The 23,069-nt window shown below is 34.6% G+C and overlaps 1 protein-coding gene across 2 annotated transcripts in view; it reads right to left on the bottom strand.

Annotated features, from left to right (window-relative positions):
- Nucleotides 1–492: 492 nt before the first annotated feature.
- The window catches only part of LOC111155763 (dipeptidyl peptidase like 10), a 1,348,454-nt gene continuing 1,325,877 nt past the window's right edge, over nt 493–23,069 (bottom strand). For both annotated transcript variants that reach the window (XM_022516189.1, XM_022516263.1), the window contains exons 20-26: nt 15,656–15,850; nt 14,733–14,787; nt 9,140–9,239; nt 8,829–8,887; nt 8,653–8,725; nt 4,259–4,332; nt 493–2,416 (exon numbers count right to left, since the gene is read on the bottom strand). In XM_022516189.1, the coding sequence (XP_022371897.1) occupies nt 2,282–2,416; nt 4,259–4,332; nt 8,653–8,725; nt 8,829–8,887; nt 9,140–9,239; nt 14,733–14,787; nt 15,656–15,850 (691 nt within the window). In that variant the 3' untranslated portion in view covers nt 493–2,281. The remainder of the gene's footprint in view (nt 2,417–4,258; nt 4,333–8,652; nt 8,726–8,828; nt 8,888–9,139; nt 9,240–14,732; nt 14,788–15,655; nt 15,851–23,069) is intronic.

Here is a 23,069-nt window from a genome sequence, read left to right as displayed (position 1 = left end):
AATGTATAAGGAGAAAGTTCAGTTACATGATTCCTTTAATAGTTGGTGTCTGTGTTGGTGAGCATTCCTTTTTCTAAAGTGGCCCAATGAAATTATTAAAACTGAAAGAATCATGGAGATGAAAAATTTCCACCTTCCTATTAAAACAGTGTGTCTTCATTTGAGGTCCATTTAGCCTTTAAGGTGAAAGTGTGTTCCAGACAAATGTCTTTCACATTAGAAACTGTATTAAATTAATTGAAAAATAGATAAACATTGATAATAGTAATAAAACAAGAGAATTGAAGAACAGTAAGAGGTAAATACTTTTAAAATGTTGCTCAAATAGACATTCAATAAAACCACATCTTTCAGACAACATAATTATTTGCATCATAAAAAATTCTAGTGGTTGAAATTTAAAATATTGATTAAAAAGCTTCAGTTGGACTTCAGATCAGCCTAAAAAGAAATTTCCATCTTAATAAAATAGGCAAAACTTTCCTTTTAAACATTAAACTTATTTTTTTTAAAATGTGTTTACTATTCTTGAAAAAGACCTGAAATGGGTCTCTCAGAAAAGTTAGCCTTTCCCATTTTAAACTGAAAGAAACCAGCGGAGCAGTGAAGACACAATTCCAAAGCATCCAGAAGTTAAGTTGAATATCCAAAAAACAATTTATACACTTCCAAATACCCAGATCTTGAGGTTGATCCTTTAAGAAAATGAGAGAGTTACTGAGCAGTTCTGTGACATTTTTGAGTTTCCTCCTGGTGTCTTGATATCATGAGAATCCAGCCTGTCCTAAGGAATTTGAGAGAAACCACAAAACACAGTACAGTGCCTAGGTTTATCTAAACTTCTAAGCTTGATTACAGACTTTCAGACATCTTCTGGAAGATCCCTTAAGTCACCAAAGTGATTTTAGTCACCAAATTTAATATTCTCATAACTTAAATTTGACTTCATACAGTCAAGTTTATTTTACACTCTCAGTTACTTACTACTGCAAGTCAATACAGCACAGGAATTAATGCATTTGTGCCTTCAACTCAAATAGCAAACACTGCTGTTTGTGAACTTTTTTGGCCAATGAATAAAAAAAAATTTCATTTCTAATTCTCACCAGAAGGATTTAAATTAAACAATAACAGATGAAGTGGGCAGGCACAGAATACTAAATAGGAACTGGCAAACGAAATAATCCAGGTCTTTGCTTTTACAATGAAAATGAGAATTGATTCTGCATTGAGAGAGAGAAGTAAAAGGACCAAGTGTTTTAAAAAAAGCCTTCTGCACCAAAAGAGCAAAATAGCACTCAGTGGCATTGCATTGTTAACAAAATTTCTTTATCAGAAACTATAATTTAAGTATCTAATTTACATGTGACAAGGTATCATATTCAAAAAATTAAATCGCAACTAGAAAACTATTAACCACTAAAAACAATACCAAACACAACCCAAACATTTATAGGAAAGCAATAGCTAGAATCTGAATTGGAAAAAATGTTTCATCATTTTTGGCTCATTAAACAAAGTATCCATTATAGCTTGTAAAAGAGCATCTCTTCTAATTCATCAGAAGTTTATCCTTTGTAGCATGAATAATTGTAAAGATAGATTTATTGACAGTATATGCACACGTGTCTATATATTGTGAGACATACACTCGTGTGTTGATTTAAAGATACTGTATCTACTGATAACTGGCTGAACTTTGGAAGGTGCTGAAATCCATATTTCTACATGACCTTTGACCCATTTAATAATGTCTTTTTATAAACAAATTACATAAAATACTCTGTTTTTTATTAACTGAATATTTTCTTAAGCATAATAATAGACAATGAAGGAATTGCACTTATTGTAAAGATACAGTAAGGTGTAAGGCTGCAGCTCAGCCATCAGAGATCAGGGATGTGGTACTGATAAGTATGCATCATATGCAAAGATGATCCAGGTGGCCACTGAAATTAAAATGAGGGCAACTAGTTACAGAACAAATTGGGGGATAACAGAAGAAAACATGCACTACTCCTACTTTAATGCAAAACTAATTTCTCCCAGGAAACCAACCCTTTGACCTTTCTTACACAAAGAAACAGGTTCTGCACCCTTGGCAACACAGTAGACTTGGACATCTGTATGCAAATTCTAGTTCATAGTCTCTGAGTGTGCTGTTCCAGTGTCATCTCCTTAAGCTGCCCTTGAAATTCTGGAGCATGTACAATATTACAGTCTCTTGGTTAGGTTTCATTGAGCCTCAAGATCCCCTTCAGTTCTATATAAATAGGGTCCATTATTCATCTTCTTCTGGTTCCTGCGGTAACACAGGGATTTCTTCCTTTAAACAATCACTGAAGAATCTGAGGATTGTGCTGTAGAGATGATACTTGCTCTTCTCAGATACATTATGGCCTTCATCTGGATAGACCTAAGATATTGTGGGGGAAAAAGATCAAGTTACCAAAACAGACACTGTCCTTCAGCATTCCTTCAGCCCCAGTGGCAAGGGAACTTTGGAAAGTAGTATCTGACCAAAATCTGACCTAATATAACTCTGGGTTCTTTGTGCTAAACTTTCTCTTGTTTCTCAATTATAATCTTAGTAATTGAGACAAGCTACGTTTTTTTATGTATTTAAATTAAAACTCATTGGTCAGAAAAAGTAGAGCTTTCTATGTTCCTGTTGGCCAGGACAGCATTAATATTCCCCTTAATTTGACTAAACTTGAGAAGCATTTCTTCCTGACTCTAGGGCCTTGACCTTCCTTTTCTTAGATCTGTTTTTAGAAAATTTGGGATTGTAAATTCTCTGCCCTTTTGTGTGTAAATCTTCTTCCAGTCTTGCCAGTTCTATAGTTCAGGAAAGCTCTTTCTCACAGATCTAAAAACCATCTCTCTGAAATGTAAAAATTGTAGGAGAGAGCAGCCCTGTCTCTGTAGGAGGGTAGAACTCTTGCTCCAAATTGTAAAACTACCCTCTATCATAAACAGAAAGTTTACTTTTCCTTTTGGTAAGGTGAACTACCCAACACAGATGACCTGTGATTTCTACCTCCCCAGTTACTATAAACTCCCCAGCCCAATGTTTCAACAGAGTTTAGTTGTTCTCTCCTATTGCAATTGTCTTAAATAAAGCCTGCCTTGTCTGTTTAACCTTGTTCGGTATAAGTTTTAATTTGACAGTGTCCCCTCTAATAAAAATGGCATGAATAATTTTTCTAAAATTACAAATACAGATATTTGTCAATTCCTGAGTATAAAGCTTTTATTTCTTTAATTTTTTTCATTTGTATTTTTTGCTATTAAGATGATAGCAACTTTTACTTACTTTTTATTTTTTTAATTCTCTTTCAAACTCTTTAATTCCAGTTAACACACCGTGAGTGTTCTATTGGTTTCAGATGTACAACACTGTCAATGAAAAGTTCCATACAAAAAATATGGAACATTTCACAAATTTGTGTGTCATCATTGCACAGGGGCCATGCTACCTACCCTTCTCTGTTTCATTCCAGTTTTAGAGTCTGTGCTGCTAAAGCAAGCACCTGGGGATAAAGTTTTTAAGCGGTGCCTCAGTGATCTAAATAAAGCCCCTACTCCTTTACATTGTTTGTGGCATTATCTATCATCTGTTTATCTCAACATCATCTTTGTTCATCATACTAACCCTGGTACCTGTGCTTATGGATATGTTGAATGACTTTTGGTTCTTTCAAATGCTGAGAAATGAAAATTGCTTTTTTTTTCCCCCCTGCCTTCTGTGACTTCCCTCGGACTGAAAGTCCTCAAAGGTGTAAAGTCTGTCTTACCTACCTAGCATAGTGACCACTAAAAAGTAAGTCCTTGGTACTATTTACTACATGTGGTTGAATGTAAAGATGTAAATGTTTTCTTCTTTCCTTTTTTTCTCAATATCTTCTCAAGCCACTTTTTCCCCTACCTTTTATGATAAAGGTGACTGAAGGTGAGGGGGAAACGAAGAGACTAGAAGGGAAATAGAACATGTCTCTTTTAAAACAATTCATTATTAGTGATAGAAATAAAAGTCTGAGAAGAAAAAGAAATTCTTGAAAGTTTTTGCATTTCGCATAAAGCATGAGCTGATCTATCTTCTCAACATAATTAGGATTAAAAAACCTCACAATCTTTGGTACCTAAAAATCACAGTTAAAATAATAGCATGGGGGATGGAGTAGTACAGAAACTATGTTCTGTATCTCACAACTGTAAAACCAAGGTAGGAAAATAGTCTTGTGAAAAAGTGACTTACCTGCATAGTATAATTCACTCCAGCTTTTATTAGGTGTTTGATTAATTCTGCTGAATGCTGGAAATGGACTTTTGCTGTAAGAAATTAAATTCTATTATTTGATGCAACTGCATTTATTAGAATTAGGACTTTTTATATCATTTTTTTCAAAGAGATTAATTAACATACTTTACATACATGGCACATTTAAAAGACTGATACCTGGCATGGGGTGCCTGGGTGGCTCAGGTGTCTGCCTTCAGCTCAGGTCCTGATCCCAGGATCCTGGGATCAAGCCCCACATCAGGCTCCCTGCTCAATCAGGAGTTTTCTTCTTCCTCTCCCTCTGCCCCTTCTCCCACTCATGCTCTTTCTCTCTCCCTCTATCTCAAATACATAAAAACCTTTAAAAAATAATAAAAGACTTGAAAATTAGTAAGATAAAATGCTGATGAAACGTTAATAAGGTCTATAAAAAATACTATATATTATAAAAAACTGAAGCAGAAGCTACTGCTAAGGCTCTATTATTGTACAGCATAGTATTTAAGTTTACTTTATCATTTATTATTTCTAAATTGCTCACATACATTATACAATTATAATAATTTTAATGCAGTGAGTACCTATCTGCATAGTAATATAACAGACCATCTTTCTTTTCCTTTCTGAGGATTACTGGGGCCCAGTCTCCATTAGATACTGATATTCTGTTTTATTTTAAATGAGAAAAAAACTGCACCATGTTGAGAAATTAGAGTCATCATCTCATTATTGAAGGGCTCAATGTTTAAAGTGGATCATACTGATTTCTCCTATTTCCTTCTAGCTTCCCTCTTTGCCTGAACCTGAGGTCCAAACTCAGAAATATTCAGCACTAGACCAGGGTTGTACAGGTTGTAGAACTAAGGGTTGTGTAGAACTGAGTAGCTGTGAAGTCTTGGGTGCATCACTCCAATCTGTTTGTAGAGCACTTGGCTCATATGCTGCCTAGCCTTTTATTCCTATACTTTGTGCATCTTCAAATTTCTGTAAGGAACTTTTTTTCAGATTTTATTTATTTATTTGAGTGAGAGAGAGAGAGCACGAGCAAGGGAAGGAAGCAGACTCCCCGCTGAGCAGGGAGCCCATAACTGGGCTTGATCCCAGGACTCTGGGATCATGCCTGTCCAAAGTCAGACACTTAACTGACTGAGCCACCCAGGACCCTGTCAATAATTTTAAGGTAAACTTTTTAAAGTGTCATTGTCAAACTAGATCAGCCTTATTAATTTAAGCTGCTTCATTGCTCTAATGCTATGATACTGGTTAATACTACCATATAGCAAATAATAAAAGATTCCAAAGATCATTTAAATCTTTTCAAAATCTACCCAAGATCCTTTCAGTGTCTTCCTGTTGTATATCATGGGACTATTACCGTGTTACTTTTATGTTTTTTTGTTTGTTTGTTTGTTTGTTTTTTTTAAAGATCTTATTTATTTGACAGAGAGAGATCAGAAGTAGGCAGAGAGGCAGGCAGAGAGAGAAGGGGAAGCAGGCTCCCCGCTGAGCAGAGAGCCCGACGTGGGGCTCGATCCCAGGCCCCTGAGACCATGACCCGAGCCGAAGGCAGAGGCTCAACCCACTGAGCCACCCAGGCGCCCCTACCGTGTTACTTTTAAATAAATTTGCAAATTGCTCAATAAGTGTAAGTTACGAGAAATGCTGATAAGTTGGGGCAATGACTAAGGTAAAATGACCCCTTATATGGCTCATTTGTTACTGAAAAAAAAGTTTGAAAAGGACTTGATCATTTGTCTGCATGGATGTAGCTGAAAAGATAAATGTGCAAAAGTATAGTTGGGATTTTTTTTTTTTTTTTTTGGTATAGTTTCTGGTGTGAAGCCTGTTGATATTTGTTATTTATCTACTTCCTAGAACAGGAATATTAAAGGTCTAATTGTCTTAGTGAACTACTTTGCTGGTGGTTTTCAACAATGATATGAATAAAGGTAGTATTATGTCATTGAGCACCTATAACCCACCCAACCCATGTGAGGTGTGTGTATATGTGTACACGTGTTTGTGTGTGTTTACGCTTATCCTTTGAGGTGACCAGTCCTGAACCTGTGCTTGCATTTTATCAGGGAGGTGAAGAACCAGATCCATGCCTAAGTGAGGTAGGAAGAGCATGATTTACCTTAATAGCTGCAACATATTGACAGGGAAATTTGAATAGCACTAATATATTCTAGGGTAATGGCCAGACGTGAAATAATTTAACCTCAAATATAATTTATTCTCACAGTTGAAACTTCAAAGCACAGTGAAAAAGAGGCTTCATGCCAGATTCCAATCCCCTTTCTATAAATTAGTGGTTATGTGATTTTTTGTCACGTTACATAAATTCCATAATATTTATTTTCCCAATCATTGAAACAAGATAATAGCCCTTGCTGCACAATATTTTTGTGAAAAACAGATAGTATAACATGAAAAACTTTGGAACATTTTCTGAAATAGACTCTACTTAATTTCTACTTTTTGTTATAACTATTAGTATGCATGTAAGATCGTAATACCTTGGAACAAAATTCTAATGTCCATCAAAATGTTTATCCTTTTACATATGTTTCATCCAACACAGGTATGGCATCATCTAAGTTCTATTTTTTTTTAATTTTATAATAGTTGTAGGTTTTTTAAAAAGTTGCAAAGACAGTACAGAGAGCTCATTTAGATCCCTTACCTGGTTCCCACTATTGTTCACATCTCACATTATTATGGTTCATTTGTTAAAAAAAAGAAACATTTAGATATCATGATGCCTTATCCTCTTATGATCCACGAGAAATTTTCAGACTTGTCTTTGAGGACCTTGACAATTCTGAGGAGTATGGATTAAAATTTTTCTCATTTCGTTTGGGTTTGCCTGATATTTTTCTCATGGGTAGAGTGAGGTTATGGGTTTGGGGGACAAGAGAGAAAGTACCATTCTCATAAAGTGACATCAAGGCTGCATACCATCAACATGACTTGTCACTGTTGATGTTAACCTTGATCACCTGGCTGAAATGCTATTTATCAAGTTTCTCTGTCGTATTCTTTCTTCCCTTTTCCACACAATACTCTTTAGAAGCAAATCACTGAGTGCAACCCATTTTGATAGGGGAAAAAGAAAGTTAAGCTTTGCCTCCTTGAGGGTGTGTACCTACACAAATTTGGAATTCTACCTCAGGGGGATTTTTGTCTCTTTTCTCCCATTTACCTATTTATTGAAATACAGCACACATATTATATATATATAATACATATGTACACACACACTCACACAAACAGTATGTGTGTGTATATATTTCACCTATATATGTATGTATCAAGATATATCTATATCTGCATCTATCTCCTGTGTATGTGTATATATATGTATATATGTATATATGTACATGAGTATTGATCTAAACTCTGATCATGACCTGGCATGCTGTAAGATTAAGTTAAAGGGCTGATATTATCTTTGCTATAAGACCTTTTTACTTATAGTCTCTGTAAAATGGGGTAAAACTACTGATGCAGGACAGGATGGACCAACAAAAACAAGTTCAGATATTAGGAAATAGTGATTCAAGGCTTTGACTCTCTGCTTACTACCCAGATAGCCTTGGTTAAATCAGTTTCCTCCTTGAAATTGATTTTTCTCATCTGTGAATAGGGCTATAAATACTCTGCCCTCTGTTGTAAAGTATCACATAAATATATAAATACATATTTATATGTATATATGTGTGTGTGTATTATATATTCTTTGACCCCTAAATACTTCAACATGAATATAACATTATATTTATTACTAGTAATATCACATCCCTCTCCAATGCTTAAAGTGATGAAAAAAGGAGTGATATAAACATGCATTTTAAAAAGTTTTTGTTTTAACTGTGAGTGATCCTATCAGAATTTTATCTCTGTGCTGGAATCTTTTTGCTATCCTGTTGTTTTCTCAGTTACTTTCAATTTGAAGTGTGCTGAATAACACCACAGTGATAGTCAACTAGCCATACATGGGTATTAAATTTTTAATTAATTAGAAATAAACAATTTAAAATTCCGTTCCTGATCATATTAAACACATTTCAAGTACTCAAGAGCCATATGTGGCTGGTGGCTACAGTGTTCTACAGCACATATACGGAACATTTCCATCATCCCAGAACGTTTTACTGGATGGCGTTGCCATCATGCCTCATAGATTCTTTCCTCTTGGTCCTGACATCCTTCATCTTACTTCCTATCATACATTGGATTCTTTGTGCCACTATCCTCTTCTGTCTTCTTCAGGAAGTTTACAGGGCCGTTTGTAAACAAGTTCTTAAATGTACCCCTTTGTTCAGGGTCAGACCCCAATAAAGAGCAGCAGCCAATATAATACTTACTGTCAGCAGTCCCATGAATTATTAATATATTTTCTTCTTTTAAGCCATGAATATTATGTAGCACACTGGATGCCTATAAAGGAAAGTATAAATATCTATGTATATATAGCTCTATTTACAATTTGACTGAATTTTTAGAACAAACTCTTCTTTCTTCATTATTTTAAATTTGTTACCTGGTAAGTGCTTTCTTCCCGAGATGGCATACCAAGGTATCTTTCAGAAAATGCTGATGCTGTGACCCAAGAAAACAAGAATTTAAGGATAAACTGAAAACCATTTGACCAGCATATGTCATTATTTAATTTCTACATTTCACATTTAATTGTTATGCTCCAGTGAAACTGATTGAATCAGGAAGGTATTTAACAGCTGAAAACATCTCTGATAGCACATGATAAATGAACTCAATTGAGCTCTTCTGCATTGGGATTTCCTTTTTACAAATCAATATGTTATATTAAGTCAATCTGTGGAAACTACTCACCATACAACTTCAAGTCTATGATGGGTGCAATCACTGATCCACATTTAAAAAGCTTTTCATCTGATTTTAATATCATTGATGCTATATAGCCACCATACCCCTGGCAAAACAAACAAACGAATAAACAAAAAATATGTATATATAGAGAGAGATAGGGAGAAAGAAAGAGTGTTTGTATCAATTATCCTTGGAGATATTTTTAGCTTTTGATCACTGTTTGGTAATATGCATAACAGAATGTCTTATAATGTCCCAGATCTGAGAAAAGAATACACTAAGATCACTTTGTACAGATGAAAATTTTGAAAAGTATTTAAATTTTTATATAACAAGCTATTTTAATAACATTAGGTAAAATATAAAATTAATTATATATCAACATTGTCCAGTATTTGCTGTTCGCTTTCATGTGGTATATCTGGAAATAACTCCAAATAATTAAAAACTAGGTAAATATAGCACTTATTAAATCTTGTATCATTTTCAGAAAATCATATATATATATATTTAGTGAAATATTCAATAATGATAGTTATGTAGAATTAGGAAAAGAGAATTAAATATTTAAAATCTATTATCACAAATATACATTCTGCTTTCAGTTCCACACACCTAAATATTTGAAGGACATGAGGTCGATAAATAATGTTGCTAGTCATATGAGTTGGATTATTGTTTAAATTTAATTTTAAATATCAAAATTTATCTTGCAATGCTTCTAAACTAATTTAATTATAAATTCTTTAAAAAAATAAATTAAGATGTCCAATTTTCTTTTGTAGCCCATGATTTGACCAGGAGAATTCCAGAGGAGATTTTAACAATTTAATAGATTTGGGCTAAAGGAATTACCTACTGAATTATATATTCATTTTAGAAATTAAGTTTTAGCCATGCTTCGGGCAATGTTCTTCATCTTGCTAGACATAAGAGTACTCTGGGAGGTATTAAAAACAAAATGAAGACCTAGGCCTTAGCCTCAGCAATTCTGACACAGTTGGTTCATGATGAGGTCTACTTTTGAAAGATTACCAGATGATATTAGTGTGGTCCTATGTGATAAGAATCTGTTATTCTCACAGATTCTTGAGATGAGAAACAACAGAATTTCACTTATGCTTATTTGGAACATTATTTAAAAAGTAGGATGATTGACATCAAAGTCCCAATTGCAAAGATTACTTAACTGTGTGAAAGAACCTATGTGAAGACTAGCAGAATATGCCACTTCGACCTATTGATTATTTTAAGCTGTAAACACTTGGAAAAGAACAAATGTGGGAAAAGGCTTTCTCTGAACTCATCTACCTAAAGACAGATCCTCCAAAAGGAACTCAGTTGTCATAGGTCCCCTCCCCAGGAATTTTTATGAAACTAGATTGATTCTTGTAACTAGAAGTCCACAACACACCTAGAAAGACTGTCATAAATTATCACCCTTCTCATCTGTTCTTCTGAAGGCCCATTCATCTTTCCTGACAATCATTCACTCTCCTAAAACGCCAACATCCCATTCTTCTTTTCCTATTAAGGTGATATTTAAGCCTGAATTCTAAGCCCACCTCAGAGAGTTACTCACTTTTCCCTGGGTATGTTTCATGTGTGTATGTCAGTTAACTTTGTTTTGCTTTGTTTTTCTCTTGTGATCTGTCTCAGACAAGAGTTCAGAGTAGGGGAGAAATTTTTTTTCTTCCCTTGCATATGTTAAGTCAGTGCTGAAATACTTAGCTAGTACCCAGAAGCTTGAGCAAATCTTCTTCATCAGTTGGTAAATGAGGGAAATAAAACTATCCTTTACCAAGATAAACCACCACAGAGTGACTTTACTTATTCTTTTTGCAAGACACAAAAATATCCTTAGGTCAGCAAAATTCAGAAGCATTAGCCTTAAAAGTGTTAATGCATCTGAAGAAAGAAGTGGAGGAAAGAAAAATAATTTCCCTCTCTCCTTCTGAGTTCTTGGCTAAAATGCCTTTTAATAAAAGATTATCAAGAGAAAACAAGTTTGTGAACATGAATACCTCACATACACATGGGAGATATCCAGTGAAACCGAGTAACTCCTTGAGGTGGCCCAAACCAGCACCTTAAATACCATGTTTAGCCAAAGACAAAAGAAAGATGTTGGAGAGAGCTCAGTTATGGGAGGTTACCAGGAAAAAAAGTATAATCAAGGTTAAGCTTTGTTAGGCAGATTAAGTCCAATTTAGAGTTAGTGCCTTCTCCATTAATAAAAGTTTCTTATGATTTAGCTCAACCTTCTCATCCTGGTACAAGGAGGGAGACACAAATGGAGATTTCTTTTATAAATGTAAACGTCTCTTACAAAAGAGTAGTTTCTATTCTGTTCCCAAGGCTTCTCTTGTGTCTGTTGTTTCTTAAATAACCAGCTCAAAATAATCCTTATGCCAAGAGGCATATTCTGGGATGGCATATTCTGCTCCCCTTCAGAAGTATGCAGGGGTGGGATGAGTTCTGCAAAGTAAGTAAATAGCTGTTATAGAACAAAAGTGTAGAGAGCCCCTAAAAATTCTGTCCTTAAAGGGAGTTTTCCAGTGTATTGTTTCTAGTTCTTTGACATGGAGATAAGACCAAGGTGTTGCAGCCAAGAGGTTTCAAGTATTTCTCATGGGGCAACACTGTTCCCACAGTGAAAAGTTGGTAACTTTTCTGGTTCTAATTCCACAATGGAATTAGAGCAGACTTTCAATTTATTATGATTTGGTTGTTTATATAACCTGACTACTTTGAGAGAATAGCTGAATATTCCAATCCACAGAACAACTGTACATCACATTTAATGATATAAATCAATAAATTGGTATTACATTTTTTATTCCATTTCACATAAATCACAGTCTGATTATCCCCAGGAACTAAGTAGAATGGTGTCTTCCCAAGGAGGGGCAGATTCTTGAACAGTGATTCAAAGTTCATTCAGATCACTTGGAAATCTTGTTAAAATGCCTGTTATGCTAATTCAGTAGACCTGGGGTGGGGCCCAAGATTTTGCATTTTTAACAAACTCCCAGGAAATACCTAGGCTGTTGTTCCACACTTATTGAATAATAAGTTCTTACAGTATAAAAATATAACAAATGTACCTACCCAAACATTTCCCTAGCTTCAACCAGCATTCCCTAGACCAGTGGAGACTTAAACGTATATAACGCTCTGGAAAACAATTTAGTCTGTGGAGAATGGGCTGTGGAGCTTTCCATGTGATTTTAAAGTGAAACTAGGGTTGTAAATCATTGCTGGTGCACAAAGAGTTGCATTTTACTATTATTTATATGAAAATTTGAGATTAATGAAGCTAAATACTCTTGAAGACTTAATGATAATGAAAGCTGTTGAATAAAATTCTTTCTATAGCTTTCAAAAACCTAATCCAAATGCTGCCTTAATGTGATTTATTTCAGCAAAATAACTTCTATTTTTAAAAGAAAATCAACACTGGGAGGCATTAGAATAAATTAAATTTTAATTGCCCACCTTCCTCTGTAACATTTTATATTTACTCACTGAATGCAAGAGTAGATCTTGAAATAGTTCTCAGAAAATATATCCAGGACAAGGGTAAGAATCAGATCTAAGTTCTAGGTAGAGAGAAGATGGTGATTTTAATTTACAAAACAACTCCTCGGGAGGATGCCAGAAATTGTGGGTGATCATATTGACTTAGTCAATTGGAGGGTGTTTTTTATTTGATATAGATCAAGAACAGTTAATGGTATAGGCTGTTCTGTTCAATTATGCTGTCGTTTTATTGGTTTCTCAGTGATCAGATTTTTCCATTCACTGTTACGTCCTTTTCATTTGCATAGCATTTTAGCATTACTTACACAATTTTAACAAATTTATCTTTGAAAATTTTTTATTTCCTGAGAATATTTCATCTTAAAAAAGTTATATCCATATAGAAGAAACTGAATCCAATAGATAGATGGACTATCTAGAGGATAGGCGGTGGGGTCTGTAATAACCATTTCATTGAGAACTTCTATTTTTATGCACCCTGTTTTTTCAGATAATCGTTAAGTGACTTTTTTGAGTACTCTGAGAGTTAATGTATATAGTCAAAAACTGACAGAATTGAAAAAAGGTTTTTCCTAGCCTCAGACTTAAGATTCTTTGTGAACCATATCACTTATGGCATACGATGATTTGAAATAAAAATATAATACACATATTATAAGTAACACAATTTATTGCTTTGTATTATTTCACATTAAATCTTTTTAATTTGTGATCACATTTTATCACAATTCTTAAAATCCTGTCTTGTGTCCTTCACATTATATATGTTAAAAGCTTCAAACCTTAGAAGAGACTGCCACTAACAAGCCCTGTCTCAATTGAGAATATATAAAAGTGTAAGTAATAACTACCTCCCTAAGTCAAGTTTTTTTTGTTTGATTTTTGTCTTGTTTTCTTTTGTTTTGTTTGAGTGAGAGAGAGAGAGAGAGAGCACAAGCAGGGTGGAGGGTTAGAAGGAAAGGAGAAGCAGATGCTTAATTGACTGAGCCACCCAGGCACCCCGTAAGTCAAGTTTTAACAAGCTTCCATATTAATGCGTATGTTTGTACTTTTTTTTTTTTAAACCTTCCTCAGATATCCATGTTTCTTGCCTTCTCAAATTCACTAGTCTGAGGTCAAACATGATTTCTTAGTCAAATCTTTCCTGTCTTCCAAATGGAAATTGCTATCTCTTCCTTCATCTTGGGCCCCCTCTCTGCTTAATTTTCCTTAATTGTCCTATCACTGACATTTTATAAACTTTACTGATAGTTTTTGTTTATTTCTTTTCTCACTAAACTAAAAATTCAAAAAGTGTGTGCGTGTGTATGTGTGATTGCCATATGTCCAGCACTTTGAAAAGTAGTAAGCACATAACAGACATTGAATAAATGTGGAATGGATTAATTTTATTCCCCATCGATGCATTGATGTAGCCTGGTAATCAGAGCAATATCAGATTTAGAATTTTGCCACCTATTCACAAAATACGTAATTAGGTGGTTTTTTTTTTTTTTAAATAAAAGTTAGAAAATTTTTTAGTTTTCTTACCTTTAACACATAGATATAATTACTTGAGAGAACAAACATTAGAATTATGTATTATGTGAGGTTAGGCTAGGTTCTGGGGATAACGATATGAAGTTTTAAAACAAAGTACTACCTCTCAATACTGGTGGGAAGTACTTAAGGGAGTAATGCAAAGGGATTTTATAACTCAAAGGAAAACTGAAAATTTTTTTTGTTTTCCTTATAAGACTTAGTGCTATATGAAGCTATCTTTTCATTTATGTGTTTATCTGTTCCTCCTTTCTAGAAGATAAGCTTTATGAAAACAGATTTTTTTTGTGGTTGTTCAGTTCTAATACCAGCACCAATTAGATAATAGTTGCTGGATTTATAAATGACTGAATGTATATAGTATTAATTGTAACATTACATTTTAAAGAATAGTACAGAGAGATTATAGTAAAATGAAGAAATTATATATATACAAATACAAGCACAAATAATACATATGTATAAATATGTACTTTATATACATACAAAAATACATATATACATTTCTGTTTACCTTTCCAAAAATGCTTAATCTTTTGGAGTCAATGTATGGCTGTTTCAGTAAAAACCTGCAATGAAAAAAAAAAGTTAAATTTTCTTGAGTCAAATACACATGGGAATTCATTCTGGGCATCCACACACATGCATACGTATACACAAAACCCAGGACTCAAACAAGGAATATAAGTGGCTGGAGCTCTATTCATGTTGAAGGATCATGGATTCCAAAATCTTGCTACTCAAAGCAACGGTCCAGTTGTTGGGACATCACCTGGCTGGTTGATGCAAATGCAGAATTTTGGTCCCCATTTCAGACCTACTGATTAACATTTCGACAATGTCCTAGCCAATTTCTGTGTACTATTTTAAAGAACCTACTAGATTTCTTCATCACTCATGCTAGTGTGGGAATGGTATCTGTGAAATTTCAAGAATTGTAGTTAACTGGGAAATAATAGACATTGTAGATTATTATAAATAAATGGTTTAATTAAGGTTTCTCCCATTTTATTTTACAATAGGGAGCGGGGAGAAGCAGTAGAAGAGGGAGAGGGAGAGAGAGAATCGTAAGCAGGTTCCATGCCCAGCACAGAGGCCAATGCTGGGCTCAGTCTCACAACCCTGAGATCATGACCTAAGCTGGAATTCAGAGTTGGACATTTAACCAGCCAAAACACCCAGGGGCCATAAGGTCTCTCTCATTTTCATAAACCCAAAGTAAATTTTAATTCCAGAGAGGAAATATGATAATTGTTTTATTTGGTGCTAAGAATGAAAAGTACTTGGAAAAATGCAACAGTCTATTTGACTAACTTTAGAAAACTGTCCATTCACTAAAGTATAAATCTCTGAATCAGTATTAGTAGTATTTAATGTATCATATACCTAGCTTCTGTCATTATAAGAGAAACAGTAGGGGAATGTGCACCCACTTACTTCACAGCTGCTACTTGGTCCTTTACTTCCACTGAACCTAGCCTTCGATGAATCTCCTGCAAAATTTTCAGGCCCTGGAATCCACTTCCTCTGCCATCAAATCGTGCCGTGATGACATTATCTGTGTCAACAAGTACTGAATCCCAGTCAATATGGAATTTATCTGTAACCAGTTGGCCTCCTGGTTCTTCATCCCTGTAAACAGCAACACAGTGGACCAAAACAAGAGCAATTGGTAGATAGTGTCGTAGATAATGTGGTAGACATTTTAACTTTCACACTTCTTATTTTAAAATTTTGGAAAGGACACATGGGCTATTAAAATTTCTGTTAATTCTTGATAATAAACCTGGAAGTATAATGCCATTTTTCTTTGTAAAATATCAAATGAAAAGTTCTCTAATGAACTGAAAATATGAAACAAGATTTTAAAACTGTTCTAAGAGATTATTTTAACTCCTTTTTCAAATGAGAGAAATGAAGGAAAAAACATTCACATGCCATAGACATTTCAAAGGAACGATGATCAAGTTAACATACAGATTCTACATTATTGAATTTCTTCCAGACTGTGTGTTTTAGAAATGTCTTGCAGATGGTATACAAGGGCTAAAGAATCTGATAGAGATCAGAACCAGTTATGGAGACTTAATAATAGTTTAACAAGCATTATAAGGACAACAGACCCAAAATGAAGTCACTTTTACTAAATCCCACCAAAACTTAATACCTAACTTAATTGCAATTTAATTCTTTCCCAGGATTGGAATTTTAATCCAGTCATGTTGGAATTTTGTGCCCTTCCCAGAGCCCCCATCTTCTGCTTAAGGGAAGGTGACCTGGGCTGAAAAAGTCTTACTTTCTTTTGATAAAACCCTGCTGTCCCACCCCATTCCTGCCTATACAATCCTTCCATTTTGTATAGGTTTGTTTGCTAGATGGGATCCTGCCCAAATAGTAAATCACTGAATAAAGTCAATTAGGTCTTTAAATTACTCAACTAAATTTCGCTTCTTAACATAAGAAATGGACAATCCTAAAGAATTTCTGACTCAAAAAGAACTATTGTATTAACATTCTCTGATGTGTGTGTGTGTGTGTGTGTGTGTGTGTGTGTGTGCGCGCGCGCGCGCGCGCGCAATGGAATTCTCACTAAAGAAAATTTAAGGATACATTGAGGAAAAATTGTTTTGCATCACTAAAGTTAATAACGAAAAGTATACATATGTTTGAAAAATTTGAATGCTAGAAGTAAAGAAGGACATACAGGTTATTAAGCATGAACATTGTCTCTGGAAGGATAAGGTGATACTATTTTAAAAAGTCAGATCACAGTGGTACAGTGGTACCTTATTTTCTAGACTATAGAGAAGGTAAAAAAGCAGCCTCTCATAAAATCACAGATTATCTAGATCCAGATCTAGATATAGTTCAAGCATGCATTTGTCCATGTGATAGATTTAAAGAGCATCAAACATGAAATGTTCTGAGAGCGTCTCCAACTTTATTTGAGCTACATACCGGAAATCTTCACTCTTTTCACTTTCCTGTCAAGACTCGCTTTTCTTGGCTGCAGTATGCAAATGTGATGCTTAGAAGCACCAGTACATACCAATACACAAACTAGTTCTCATCCATAAGCTTTTAGGTTATGCTAAAGAAAATAACTTCCAGGCAGCAGATAGAACTGAACCAAAATAGAGGCTATGTGAGACCAGTGAGAGGAGGAGGTAGGAATGGGACAAAATAATGGACGACTGAAATTTACCAGATGCTGTTATTGGCTCTCAAAACCCATATGTTGAATCTCTAATTTGTCTCTCAAAACCCATATGTTGAATCTCTAATGCCTACTGCCTCAGAATGTGACTGTATTTGGAGATGGTGCCATCCCAGTGCTGAGTCAGTTGAAATGAAGACTTTAGGTTGTGCCCTAACCCATCTGATTGGTGTCCTTATAAGAGAAAATTAGGACAGAACAGAGACCTTAGGTACATGAATCATGCAGAAGCAAGACCCTGTGAAGAGGCAGCAAGAGGGAAACCAGCTGTAAGCCAAGGAGAGAGGTCTCAGAATAAATAAAACCTGTGGACACCTTAATCTTAGACTTCTGTTTTCCAGAACTGTTTTCCAGAACTGTGAGAAAATAACATTTCCACTGTTCAATATGCCCAGCCCTGGTAAACTAATACAAATGTCTTTTGTGGTTTAAATACTTATTATTTTATAATAATAGATCTACACTACCAAAACTTATTTAACCTTTCTGGAGAGGAAGTTGTCTTTTGCATGGCTTATTACACGTATCATTATTCCTATCCTATAAATAAACTGTTCCATGAAAGTGGGTTAATCATGATCTCCCCCCATTTCCCTCTAAATCGCACAATTACGATGATCCTGTGATCCAATCTAAATCAGTTTTGTCCTTCCATGGTGTCTGCAATCTTTAGCTCTTCTTGAAATTTTATTTTTATTTTTAATTTTTTAGTTTTTGCAACATTACCTCTTTATCAGATTATTGGGGATTGTTACTACATATATCCACATGCTCGTGCCTAGAATTCTAATTGCCTAGCTCAGAATGAAATGTGGAGTTGGTATTTTTTCCAGACTCCCAGGTGATAACTGATATAACTTGTCTATCATTTGAGAAATAGCATGAATCATTATGCATAGCACAATATGCCTGAACACAGAAAATGCTGTTGAGCTAGATCTTTTCAGGGAAAGTAGAGTCATGTGAGGTTTAAAATGGAAGGACCTTAAAAAGCCTTTAGTTTTTATAAAGACACTATATTTTGAAGCTTGGGGATTTACTGCAAATATCAGAAAGCAAACCATGATTCACAGAGAATAAAGTACAATTATTAACTTCAGTTTTTAAGGTGAGTAAAAATATGACCATATGAGTCCCAATTTTACTTTGAATATAGATAGGCAAGACACTAAAACTCCAAGACTCAGTTTCCTTATCTTTAATGATTGCAAGATACTGTCTTGTTTTCCTCAAAGAGTTTTGTATACATTAAATGACATAATGTATTTGAAAGTACTCTATGAAATATAATAAGCAATTTAAGACAATTATTAAATTCATTAAACAATAGAAACTGTTACTATTATTATTCTTTTGTTTGCAGCCAGTGTTACTTATTTTGAACATATTTCCTTGCAGTTAGAAATGGAGAACTGTTTAAAAGCTTTGGGCCAGTTGTGCAGAAATTAAACAGGGCAATGTCTGTGGATAAAGGTATTGTGCCATGTCGTATGAGATTTTATGTCAGACGGACCAATGATACCTAAAGACTTAAAATATGAAAGCTTAATCCACAGATCCTTGGTAGTGATGATCAGAGTGATGATCACTGGTAGCAGCTTTAATGTAACATTGTAAAATGTTTTGTTGATATGGAAGATAGTAATTTTCCAGTTTGGTTATAAACTGTTGCATTGTTCACAGCTACTTAATGAGTTCAAAGCTAAATTAAATGTAGACAAAATGTTAGTAAGTCACAGACATTTTATGGCAGGCAAATTATTTTTTAATACAATTTAAGGCATATTTTTCAAACTTAATGATTAATAAATGGTTATAGATTTTTATAAACAAAAACCTTCAATCCCTTACTCAGGCTTGCAACAGCCAGAGAAAAAATGTAATTCCACTCCTTTGGTATTTTCTCTAAATGGCCATTTTTAACTTTCAACCTTGTCTTTACAAGTTTTCAATGTTAGAACACACAGTGATATCAATACATTACCAGTTCATGACTTTAACACATTTCTCCATCTAGTGGGATTTGTTGTTCTTTCTTTTTTGGTATATGGTACATATTTATTTCAAGATGAGTTATGAAAGAACATGAATTTGTTATGCAGAATCGGCAAGCTTCAAGCTTCAATTTATTTGGTTCCTCTTTGTCTTTCTCTGAGTGTCATCTTTTTTTTTTTTTAACGCTCTAAGTATTTATCTTTTTTTTTTTTTTAATTTTTACAGCAGTATAGTTAACATACAGAGTTATATTAGTCTCAGGTGTACAGTCATCTTCATCTTTTTTACTACACTATTTTGTTTTACTCTGTTTCAGAAATCTCCGGGGGCCCATAGAAATGAGGGTGTTTCAAGGTTGAGAATGGGGACATACAATTTTGTTGAGGGTTGTGGTAAAAGAACAACCCATCTGTTCTAACTAGTGGAAAGATCATAGCAACATGAAATGTGTATTTCCTAACACAGGCAGCAAAATTAAGTTATGACTAAACTTCTTAGAAGTTAAGGTCCTGGAAGGCAGAGTCTTCATTTATTTCACTACCTTCATCATTAAGCATGTCTGTATGGATGAAGAGTTCAGGGTATGAGCATGTAATAAAATATAGAACTATGAGTAAACACAATATCCCATAGAACTTTACAATGACAAAACAATCTTTATGACTTAATTTTGTATACCAAAACTGAATTCAAGTGAGGAACAACCAAGTTCAGATGGCATGTGTGGTCAGGTTCACAAATTGCTATTTAAATTAATGTAAAGAGAGCTGAAGACCTACATTTTGGTCCTAGCCTTGTTAGGATATGCTGAGTTACCGTGAGTAATTATATGCTGTTTTTATTTTTACTTGTTTTTTTGTTATAAAATAGTATGTGGTAAATAGTTAAGATCACATGCAGTACATTTTAAAAAGTCGTTTCCTAACCAGTAAAACTTGGTTACAATAGATAGAAGGAAAATACTTTAAAAATGAGTATACTTTCCTTGACTCTAATCTATTGCATGGCAGAATTTCTTCTACATGGTAGAATTTGAAAACTGCTATAATAACAACTGTGAATCTGTCCATTCGGGCATTTTGGAAGGAGGGGCCACAAAAGGAGGTGAGTTTGACTAGGACATTTGCCTTAAACAATGTTTGTCTTGCCTTAATCTGAAATTTACTTAATAGAAATTTATAGTTAGTGATGATTTAGTTGTAACGTGAAGTTTGACCTCTTTCGAGCAGTACATACATAGAAATACATACATTAGCTAAGGGCTTCTAGGCTAATTTCTTCCATTTCTCATTTTAAGATCCTTAGATTTCTTCTCATGGATGGATTATTCTACATGCAGAATAACAGAATAACTTTTCCCACATATTTATTTACTGCAACACATGAGAAATAACATTTTTTCCTGTCAGAGAACAGTTTCTTGTCCACATTGCCATCTTCTTCCATTAGGAATATCACTAATATCTGCAATTTTCTGATTCCTGGTTTGCTTACAATATAATTTTTGGCTGTGTATCTCCCCCTCCCCCCCTACCCGGGTTATAGGGAAGTGTTTGAAATGGTCAGGGTTGTTTAGGCTTCTACCTAGAACCTTTCTTACACTGGCAAAGTCTGTTTCTGGTGGTGGTTACGATAAGGCCTACCAGATAGTACATACAAAATTAGGCTTATCAGCCAAATTCTCAAATTCTATTACTCTTCAACACTTATGTTCATATACTTGAATTCATATATCCTATTCAGTGTTACACCTTTTAGAAAAATTGCATTAATCCACTGGAATTACAAATTATAGTAATGTGGGGTGCTATCCTGAAAAGGGTACAGGTGGTATGATGATAGGACCAGACTGAGTTGAGCCCAGGTCCAGTGGCTTTAGACAATTTAGATAATTTCTGAGCCTTCGTATAACAGTAGTCAAGTTTTTTTTTTCTTTTGTTTAGTCTAAGGGAAAATACAGTTCCATTAAAAATGTTCTAATTTGAGGGCTCCTGGGTGGCTTAGTTACGTGTCTGCCTTCAGCTTAGATCATGATCCCAAGGTCCTGGGATTGAGTCCCACATCGGGCTCCCTGCTGAGCAGGGAGCCTACTTCTGCCTCTCCCTCTGCTGCTCCCCTGCTTGTGCTGTCTTTCTCTGTCAAATAAATACATCTTTAAAGAAGTAATTTTAAAAAGTTCTACTTTTAACAGTGGGTGGGTCTTTCAGTTAGTTCAGAATAAAAGGATGTGTATATGTAGACATTTGTTTTATGTGTGTGCGCCTGATTTCTTTCCACACATAATCACGTGTATTTGTGTATCAGCGTATAATATGTGTGTCCCTGTATGTGTAAGTTCTTTCTTGTCCTGCTTCTTCAGAAAGATAATTCTTTCGGCACCTCCCCCCCCCAAAAAAAAAATCTTACCCTGGCATACTTTTCTGGATTATAAAACTTGTGACTTTGAAATTAGGTCTTTTTTTTTAAGTCATTTTTCTTCCAGTAGGTTTTCTTATATTCAAAATCTACCGAAAACAAGTAACTTAATTCTTTTTCTTGATCAGAATTTGGATCTCTGAATTTGGGAGGCTATTTTGCTTTAGTAAAATGGGATCTTTTTTTTATCCTTCCCCTACTTTTCTACTCAATCTCTCCCCTTCTCTCTTATTTTTTAATAGAATAGGTTTCCTCCTATCAGGGTCAGTTTCTATTAAAGGTATTTTTCCTTGTTTTAAAAGGAATTCCATTGGATTTTGTTCTTTGATTTCCCTTGAATAAAGGCCCGAGAATATATCCTTAGTATGATATAAATACTGCATTACAATTATCATTAGAGCAATGAAGAAAAAGCAGAATCTAGTTCCTTAAATCAAGTTATTTCTATTGTTGTAGGAAGCCAAAAAGTGAAAAGCTTATCAGAACGCAGGTTGAGGCACTGAACAGCATGGATATTAATGAGCCAGCTATAAACTAAAAAATGGACTGTTAGTATTATCCACACAAAATTAACCTCAGGATAAACATCTTAGCACATGAAAATATTGGAAGAGAACCAACAGAAAAGGGCCTCAGGGATATCTCACAGAAATTGTGCAGTAAATGGGAGCAAGTTCCAATCTCCTAATCAACTCTGCTGTTAGATTCTTACTACATTAATTCTTACCTTTGGCCAGTTTCCATTTGGGATAATTTCTAACAGAGTAGCTGAGGAGGTAGAAAGAGACGGGAGTTTGGTGATATTTACTTTCAGTTGCTGGGGATGGCTGTATCTTCACTGAAGTAGACCAGCATTTGATCCACTTCTTTGGACCTCTTTAGAGATGGTCACAGTCAAAAGAAAGTTTAGCACATTGCATAAACAGATCAAGAACAGGAGAACTGGCCTTATTCTTGATGTGTGTGAACTGTTATGTAAATCTCCTATACAGCAGGTCTGCTTTAGATATTATAATACAAAATATTCTACATGTTGACTTAACAGACATAGGAATTTTCTAGATGAAAACAGAACAAAGCATGTGTATCTTAAAAAAAGCAGCAGTTGACGAACTCCTGAACAGTGTCCTGTTTCTTCATTTTCTAATGGAGAATACAATTCAGCATGGGACTGTTGTGAATGTTAACATTGAGGCCAGCAATACATGGGCTATATATCAGGGA

The sequence above is a fragment of the Enhydra lutris genome, unplaced genomic scaffold (assembly GCF_002288905.1).
Source record: "Enhydra lutris kenyoni isolate GAN:26980312 unplaced genomic scaffold, ASM228890v2 scaffoldscaffold1, whole genome shotgun sequence".
Taxonomy (NCBI): domain Eukaryota; kingdom Metazoa; phylum Chordata; class Mammalia; order Carnivora; family Mustelidae; genus Enhydra; species Enhydra lutris.
The sequence above is the reverse complement of the archived record's forward strand: the minus strand, read 5'-3'. Positions and strand labels throughout refer to the sequence as shown.